The sequence below is a fragment of the Microcebus murinus genome, chromosome 1 (assembly GCF_040939455.1).
Source record: "Microcebus murinus isolate Inina chromosome 1, M.murinus_Inina_mat1.0, whole genome shotgun sequence".
Classification (NCBI taxonomy): domain Eukaryota; kingdom Metazoa; phylum Chordata; class Mammalia; order Primates; family Cheirogaleidae; genus Microcebus; species Microcebus murinus.
In genome coordinates, this window is record NC_134104.1 from 44085041 (window position 1) to 44093921 (window position 8881).

An 8881-nucleotide genomic window follows, 5' to 3' on the forward strand; every position below is an offset into this window, starting at 1 on the left:
GTCTAAGATCAAGGGAGCAAAGAAGCACCACCAAAAGCAACTCCAGGCCAAGGAGGATATCAAGACGGAGACCAAGAAATAAAACTCCTCTCTTGTGTGTACATAGTGGCCGCAGCAATTGTATAGATCAATCATTCAATAAAACAAGTCTTTATCTGCCTGTGGGGCAAAAAAGTGAATTGCATGTGCTTTTCTGTCAACTCTCTGGTTATATTGAACATTCAACCAAATCTAAGTCTTTTTCACACGAACTACTGTTTAACAAGATCTTCCTCTTTCTCTTGATAGGCTATTGGTTTACTAAACTGAAATACAGGATCTTAATTTATTTTTAATTATATTTAATCATATTAGGTTTAGCCAATTTGATTTAACTTTTTGAGTTCTATTGACACTGTTTCTGTCATTCAGCATGCTAATTTGTGACATTTCTACATTTAAGTGTAAAACTCTATTCATCCAAATTTTTGACTTAAAAAGTGAAAAAGGAAAAAAGGACATGGTTGAGTACAATGCCTTGTTTTTGTCACCAAAAACTTTTGCTAAATTATTCTCAATTCAATAAATAATCACTTTTGATTTTCAGATGCCAATTGGGATAACTATATTCTTATCCAGTGCAAATTTCTGCATCTTGCCACCAAGATATCATAATAGTCTTTAATTGTATTTTGGCATTTCTCTCCAGTATGCTTTAAACATTACCAATAGCGCTTTCTAAGCCACTTCTAGAAGTCATTATTTTAACCAAACAATAAAGCTCTCACCTAGACCTAGACATGTATCCTCATCTAAATCATCTAGGCACTCTTTTATTTGTTATGACCCTACTTGGACTTCCCTACTCTGTATTTATGTTTGTTTATTAATATTTGAGGGGTTTTTTTTGTTTACATATGTTTCTCTTTGATAAACAACTTTAGTTGCTCTATTTTCTCTCTATCCTTGGTTAACATTGAATTTTTTGTTCTATTAGTGTGTGTCTCTCTCCCTACTTTGTTCTTTTCGGTCAAAACCTTCTCCCTCTCCTAATTCCATCATGTACTTCTTTCCCCCAAAACTCTTTTTGTTGGTTTTAACTTTACAAATGCATATATACTGTAATCCTAGCACTCTGGGAGACCGAGGCAGGAGGTTTGCTTAAGCTCAGGAGTTCTAGACCAGCCTGAGCAAGAACGAGACCCCCATCTCTACTATAAATAGAAAGAAATTAGCCAAACCAAAAATAGAAAAAATCAGCTAGGCACGGTGGTGCGTGCCTGTAATCCTAGCTACCCAGGAGGCTGAGGCTTGAGCCCAGGGAGTTTGAGGTTGCTGTGAGCAAGGCTGATGCCATGGTACTCTAGCCCAGGCAAGAGAGTGAGATTCTGTCTAAAAAAAAAAAAAAAAAAAATGCATGTATATCCATAAACCCCAACACACATGAAAGTTTATATTTTCCAATATTCTTTTACTTTTTATTCCTCTTATGTATTTATCTTCCATCTTTCTGTGTTTGCCCTTTAAGTGTTTAACCATTTACTTATTTATCCGCAGTGAATGGGTATTTATTGACTATGGATGATGTCCTAGTCTATGGTAGATGTTAGTGATACCAAGTCAAGGCACAGTAACCTCCTTCAAGGAGCCATGAACTAATGGAAAAGACATACAAGTAAATAGGCATTTAAAAAGGTGTGGCCGGGCGCGGTAGCTCACGCCTGTAATCCTAGCTCTCTGGGAGGCCGAGGCAGGCGGATTGCTCGAGGTCAGGAGTTCGAAACCACCCTGAGCAAGAGCGAGACCCTGTCTCTATAAAAAAAAATAATAATAATAAAAAAAAATAAAAAAAATAAAAATAAATAAATAAAAAGGTGTGGAAAGAATTACTCTGAGACAGTAAAAATCAGAAAACACACATAAGACAGCCATGCTACGTCTGGAGGTAGAGGCTGGTCAGTTGAAAGTAGAGGTTGCTTGTGGAGGGCCTACATATGTATATAGGCACATGGATTTCTGTAAAGGTTGCTCTTTCTCATCTAAACCACCTGTGCCATGTCTAGCTTAAATTTAAAGCCTACCACTTCTTTGTGCTATCTTGATGAGTTATATCATTCATTCACTCTTTTACTCATAAACATTTATTAAGGACCCATGTACTGTGTGAAATGCTGCCTTCCCTTTTGAAGACACTTGACTTGGAATCTTTGCCTTCTCTCATAATTTTTAGAAACTTTTGAAATCTGCTTTTCCAAAGTACTTGCCTGGCTCTGCCCATTTTTCCTTTCTTGATGACCAATAACTTTAAACCTTTAGAATCCTTTTTACTTTCAAATTGTTCAAATCAATATAATTTACTGAGTAGCTTTTATGGGCAAGGTACCATATAAAATGCTCTGAAAGATTCAAAGATTACTAAGATTTAGCCCCTTTCCTTATGAAGTCTATAAACTTATAAGGGAAACATGTACAAATAACACAATTAAAAGAACGATGAATACTACACTAAAGACATTTTATTTTTAAGACAAGAATTTCTTGGTTAGAATTAAGTCCAGGAGAGAATCCCCAGCTTCTTGATCATTAGAGAGAGATGATGGTAAGATGAAGTAATACTGTGAAGACATAAAGTTTGAATTAAGTTACAAAAAAATTTTAAGAGAAGTTGTATAAATTTTTTTTAAAAGTATCCTTGGATGTCTAGCTCATTCCAGGGGAAAGGGTATATGGATGTTAGATAATGAATCTGATCATCTCCCATAATTCAAAAGTTTATGCATCAGTTTACCAAAATGTAATAATAGTATTATGAATTAAATTACATTTTAAAATATATATTAGAATTTAAGTATTGGCCATAGGCTTACTTTCTACATTATATATTTCGGTAATGTTGGAATATAATACTTTATAATGATCATGCATTACACTTGGAAATAGAAAAAATATATCACAAATTCATATGGGGAGCTTCTATTAGGGAAAGGCATTGTGCTAATTCTCTAGAAAGTGTCTATTAGGTTCATCTTTTAAAATGAAAAATAAAAGTTTGAGAACTATGGAAAATAGAAAAAGGAAAAAAATCACCTATAAATCTACCATACTAGCACAGGTTACTGATGGTATTGTTTTCATTCTTTTTTTCTACAAATCGATGAGGTTGTTTTTAAGTGATTAGATAGCAGACTTTTAAAAATAATATCTAACTGCAGAACAGGAATATTTTCTTTATAGGTATCCAGTTCTATATTTTGGCCTAAATGGAATGGTAGAATCCTAGAATATTTACATGGAAAGATCTTATGGACCATCCAGAAATATTCAAACTCTCATAATATCTCCCAGAAAGTAAAACCTATATCATTCAGATTTATTATCTTATAAATTGGATAATATTAACAGTAATAGTCCAGATTTTATTGGCACTTGTTCACTTGCTCACATAGGATCCTAATCTCCTGAAAAGTTCCTCCAAATTTCAGGGGGAGTTTGAGTAAGGTTTTACGTGTACTGTGAGCAAAACCAGTTGGTTATCTGGTCAGTTACCATTTTCTTTCTGCTTCACCTGTTCTAACCTTCATAGGTTGGATATTGCAGACCGCCCTGGCACTGCTGCCCCTCTTTGGATGCTACCAGGGAGGTACTGGAAGCTCTGACATACCAAAGCAGTGCAGTGATCTACTGAGAAGCAGCATAGACTGTCCTCTTCTCCTCTTCTGTTAGAGGGTTCCCCAGCAGTGCCATTGTGTCTTTCAGAATTTTTACTGAGATAGCTTTTTAGGAATGTACTTAAAACCTTGCTATTCAAAGTGTGGTAGCATTTTGGTACTGGTCCATGGACCACATTTGGCAGCATTGCTAGAATTACAGAATCTCAAGCCCCAGTTACCATAACCTGCATTTTAACGAAAGCCCCAGGTGAGTCACATGCAAATTACAGTGTGAGGAGAACTGACTTAAAGCACCTCTCTCTTCCTGGGACTAAGACATGAATTCAACTGAGGACAAGGGCAGTGTTGGGTCAGGAAACGAAAGCGGGCCATTTCTACAGTCATCCCTTCCCTGTGGTGATCTTATCTTTGTGAGTGGACCACACTTAAAATGCTTGGCTCCTTTTCTCGGGATAAGTTCTCCCTCAGGAGGCTGCCTCCCTCCTCACTGCCTCAAGAGATAGACTTTTAGTGACCTCCCACTTCTACTTTGGTTCAACCAGACATGGCTTAGGGTCAAACTTGGAATCTGCCATGGGAAATCTTACACTTTACTTACATGTAAAATACACTTTTATTTAATCAATATTGTTTCAGCACATATTTACAAAACACTCCATTATGGGCTGTGGAAATACCATAAGTAAAACAATCCCTCCCCTTAAAAAGGAAGGTGGATGTGGGGGCAGGTGGGGACCTTGGGAGATAGCTTGAGGAAGGAGCCAACAGGTTCTCAGCTGGAGCAGTCTTATCTTAGTTTGGAGAAACCACTATCACCTCTTATATCTACAGCCTATGTGTGCCTATTCTCCAGGTAGAATTACCTTCCTCCATTTTCATTTTTCTACATTCTTGCTCACCTTCCAAGGCCAATTTAAATGCAAATTTATCAATGAAATCTTCCCTAATCTCCTCAAGTAATGTGATTTTGACACTTCAGAACTCCCATCATAGTCTACGGCCACACCACCCTGAACGCGCCCGATCTCGTCTGATCTCGGAAGCTAAGCAGGGTCGGGCCTGGTTAGTACTTGGATGGGAGACCGCCTGGGAATACCGGGTGCCGTAGGCTTTAAAAAAATATAAAAAAAATAAAAAAGAAAAAAAAAGAACTCCCATCATATCCTACCTTGAGATCCATTATGTGTGTTGAAGCCTTATGAAGAAAGGAGGGGGTTATATGGACCCTTATAGGCGAAGAATGTACTTTAGCCAGTCTTCTTAGATTCACCAAGCAACCTAACCTGCAATGCTATAATAGTTTTTGAAGAAAGGGAAAAAAAATTAAAGGTAGTGAATCCATCCTATTACCGTTTCACTGCTCGGGAAGTGTATCAGCCTTCGCAAATCACAGTCAGAGGGATGAGCGAGAACACTGAACACAGACTAGTATAGTTAGGACGATTAATCCCTTTTTTCCACCCTTTTCTCTGGTCTGATTGCTTCTTTCATCTAGAAACAATGTCCTTATTGGTAGATTAGTAGCTGTTAATCTCAGCTGGATGGAATTTCATCTTGTTTTTAAGAAATGAGCTGGCCATATGCCTGTTAGTATTTAAGAAGAAGTTCCTTACGTTAGTGGGTAGCACTCTTTGTGGCTGGGTTTCCCTAAAGCTGAGATGGAATACGAGGCCAAGGGCCCCTTCCCTGAAGCATGCAGACTCGCACTTAACCAAGTAGCGTCTTATGAGCTGCACGCCAGTGATGCTTATTTATCCATGGTTAGTATAGGTCTTGAGCAACCACAGGGGGAACTCAGGCTCTTCTCTGGGTGATGATGTATCTTTTACCTCCTTAGTAAAGGTGTTTATGGCCACATTTGTTGTCTAGTACTAGATGAAATAGCCAGCCAGTGGCTGAGATATTGCTGCTCTGTAGCCCAATGATTTAGAACTGTGATTACAAACTGTGGGCTATGATAGGGAGAGTTACAGTTGTTTCCAGTGTGTTTCCAAAACTATATGGGCAAATACTGGTGGCAGACTGAATAAAACATTTCATACCTCTCTGTTATAATTAGCATAGATGTATTAGGATGAATTGAAATTGACTTTAAAATGTCAATTTATGCTGGGCTTCTGTCATGTGCACACACCATTAATGGGTATAAGTGTTAACATGTAGGTTCACAAATCTGACCCTTAACAAGGGTATGATATCCAAAGATTGAGCAACAACATATTGGAAGCTGGGTGTCTGCTTTTTGAGGTAGCCTAGGTTCAGGGAAGAAAGCTGCAGACTTCTGGAAGTCAAAAGACAAGACAGAACGCCCAAGACTGATCAAAGAAGGCCTCTCATCAACCACTGAGACAAAGTGAGTTTTTGTGAGAATCTAGTCTTAAAACTTGGTTTCTCTCAGCCACAGTCTCCCCCCATTCTTACCTTTGACCAGGCCTGTTATTACAATGAAGAGAGGGGAATGCCTCCTTTTGTCAAGTTCTTCCAAGAGCAGTCTGAGGTGAAGAGGGAGCATGCAAAGCAGTTCCTAAGATGCCTAAGAAAACGTGAGGGTGCTATCTGCCTTCCAGTTATTAAGGTGAATACGTAACTTTATGATGACCTCTATGGGGCCTTTGGCACGTCTAGAGAATTTAAAGGACAAGTTGCTACCTAACTTGTTAGGTCACTTATGTTCCCACATGTTCCTACTTGGTCTTCTTAGCACTGACTTTGAGGGCAATCATGTGTCAGCATCCTTTGGGGGAAATTTGAGCCATTAAATGCTTGCTTAGCTTTTCTCAGTTGCACACAGTGTGTTCTCGGGACCGGGAGCACAAGCATCACCTGGGGAGTCATTAGAAACGTAAATTCATAGAATCCACTCCAGACCTATGGAATCAGATTCTCTGTGGGTGGGGCCCAAAGAGCTATGTCTACACAAGCTCTCCAGATGATCGTAATGGTCTGTATAGCTTGAGAAGCACTACTTTAGAGCCTTCCTCCCAGAGCTGTTAGCACCCTATTTCAGATCATTAATTTAACTCAGGTACATATTCAAGTACTTAATAGGGCTCTCTCTTCAATGTAGTGAAACAAACTTTTTTTTCCACCTGTGAAGACACTGTAATGAAACTTTAGTTGGGAATATTACATCCAGGAACATCCCTACTTATCTAAAGAGGGTTTTTTTTAAAACTCTAACTTGATAAAGGGAAACGTCTGCTAATAACAGAGTTGAACCACCATCATAGAATTCCAAAGCTAATGGAATAATTTTACATTCCTGGGCTAGTAGTGCCTTTGCTTTGTAGTACATTAAAATCACCTGTGAATCTCTTAAAACTCCTGAAGCCCATATTGCACCCCATACCTATTAAGTCAGAGTGTCTGCGATTGAGAGCCAGGCAATAGCATTTAATATTCTCAGCTGATTCCATTACAATGCAAAATTTGAAAACCATTGGACTGTACAAACCTATTCATAATCCTACATAGGAGATAGAATGTAACAAAATTGTGCCTGAGGTAGAAAAGCCAATCCCCTGTTCTTCTCCTACAGAAGCCTGATATAGATGACTGGGGAAATGGCATGCAAGCCTTAAAGTCTGCTCTGCAGTTGGAAAAGTTATTAACGGAGGTCCTGAAAGACCTGCAGTCCTCTGCTTTGGAGAATGATGAAGCTGATGTAAGTAGTTAACTTCTCACAGTGTCATCTTTCACTTCTGGATTATGGCTTTGCTTTTGGGAAATGGGCCCAAGGTAGTGGATCACCCAATACATGCTTATTTCCCTCCAAGAAAGTCTGGGGATTTATTTCTATTGTTAGGAATAGGGGTAGGGTCCTTGTTAGGAAGAATGGAATACAATACATGATGAGAAAGTCTTCTGGATTAGTGTACTCTGGACAATTAAACAAAATAGACAAAATAATGGTTTTGTTGCTGCTGGCTTGTAAATGGTTTGTTGCTGCTGCTTTGTAAACCGGAAATGCTTAAGCTTTATTAGGCACCAGAATCACTTGGAGGGATAAAATAAACTTCTAGTCCAAACCCCCAGTTGCGTTGGATGCGTTTTGTATGGGGTTTGAGAATTTGCATTTCTAACAAGTCTTCAGGTGACAATGCTGCTGACCAAGGCCTTGTCTTGAGACACTGACCACTGACCTAGACTGTCACTGCAAAAGTAGATGTTAATGGTGACTATAAACTTCTCTGAAGTCTTCCTAGTTATTGGTGAACACTCTTCCTTGAAATGGTAACTACTTTCTCACCAACTCCCTAGCTTCTTGGAAAGTCAAAGTAAAGAAAATGCCCTAGTATAAAAGTTCTCAACCCTAGATACATATTGGACCTATGAGCTCAGAAGAGGTAGAAATGCCTGAGCCTTATGCCAGACCACTTAAATCTCAGTCTTTGGAAATGGTGTCTAGGCAACTACTCAGAATCTCCATGTGATTCAAATAAATAGGATTGAAAACGATCCACAGAACAAAGCACTGGGTAGCCTTTTACTTAAAATCTGTAGGGTTTTTTTTTGTTTTGTTTTGTTTTTGAGATAAGGTCTAGGAGTCCTCACAGCTCATTGCAACCTCAAACTCCTTGGGCTCAAGGGGTCCTCCTGCCTCAGCCTCTGGCACTGCAGGCATGTACCACCACCAGCCAGCTAGTTCTTCTATTTTTTGTAGAGTTAGGTTCTTACTATGGTGCTCAGGCTGGTTTCAAACGCCGGGCCTCAAGTGATTGCCTCACTTCAGCCTTGCAAAGTGCAAGGATTACAGGCATGAGCCACCACACTCAGCTGTAATCTACTTTTGATAAGATGTTCTAATACTCATACACATTGAAAGTAGATACTTGTATTCACCTGGAGGTCTTAAAAGTCTCAGATCAGTGCTTCTTGGAACTTTAATATGCATATGAATCACTTAGTCCCTTCTTGAAATGCAGTGGCTGATTTAGTAGATCTGGGGTGGAACCTGAGATTCTGCATTTCTCACATGCTCCAGGACTACTGGTCCATGGGGTACAGTTTGGGTAGATTGCTTCTTGTTGCAGACATGTTTCTAAATGTGGGTCCTTCACTGTTTTTTTTTTTTCTTTTTTCTGTAGCTCATAGACTTCGTGAAGGGGTTCCTGGATAAACAGAAGACAACCATAGACCTTCTGAAATACTTTCAGAAGGGAATAGAAGAGTCGGGCCAGTGGAAATGCCTAGCTAAAAAGCAGGCTAACCCATCAGATGAAGAAACTTAA

The 8881-nt window shown here is 39.0% G+C and overlaps 1 protein-coding gene and 1 non-coding gene across 2 annotated transcripts in view; both read left to right on the forward strand.

The window, feature by feature from the left end:
• Positions 1-8881, forward strand: part of LOC105859372 (soma ferritin-like) — a 34452-nt gene extending 25571 nt beyond the window's left edge. The window contains exons 4-6 of the mRNA XM_076010878.1: positions 6082-6225; positions 7189-7314; positions 8738-8881. Of these exons, the coding sequence (XP_075866993.1) occupies positions 6082-6225; positions 7189-7314; positions 8738-8881 (414 nt within the window). The remainder of the gene's footprint in view (positions 1-6081; positions 6226-7188; positions 7315-8737) is intronic.
• Positions 4643-4761, forward strand: LOC142874489 (5S ribosomal RNA). Its single transcript, XR_012922258.1, has one exon. It is a non-coding gene; the product is annotated as a 5S ribosomal RNA (ribosomal RNA).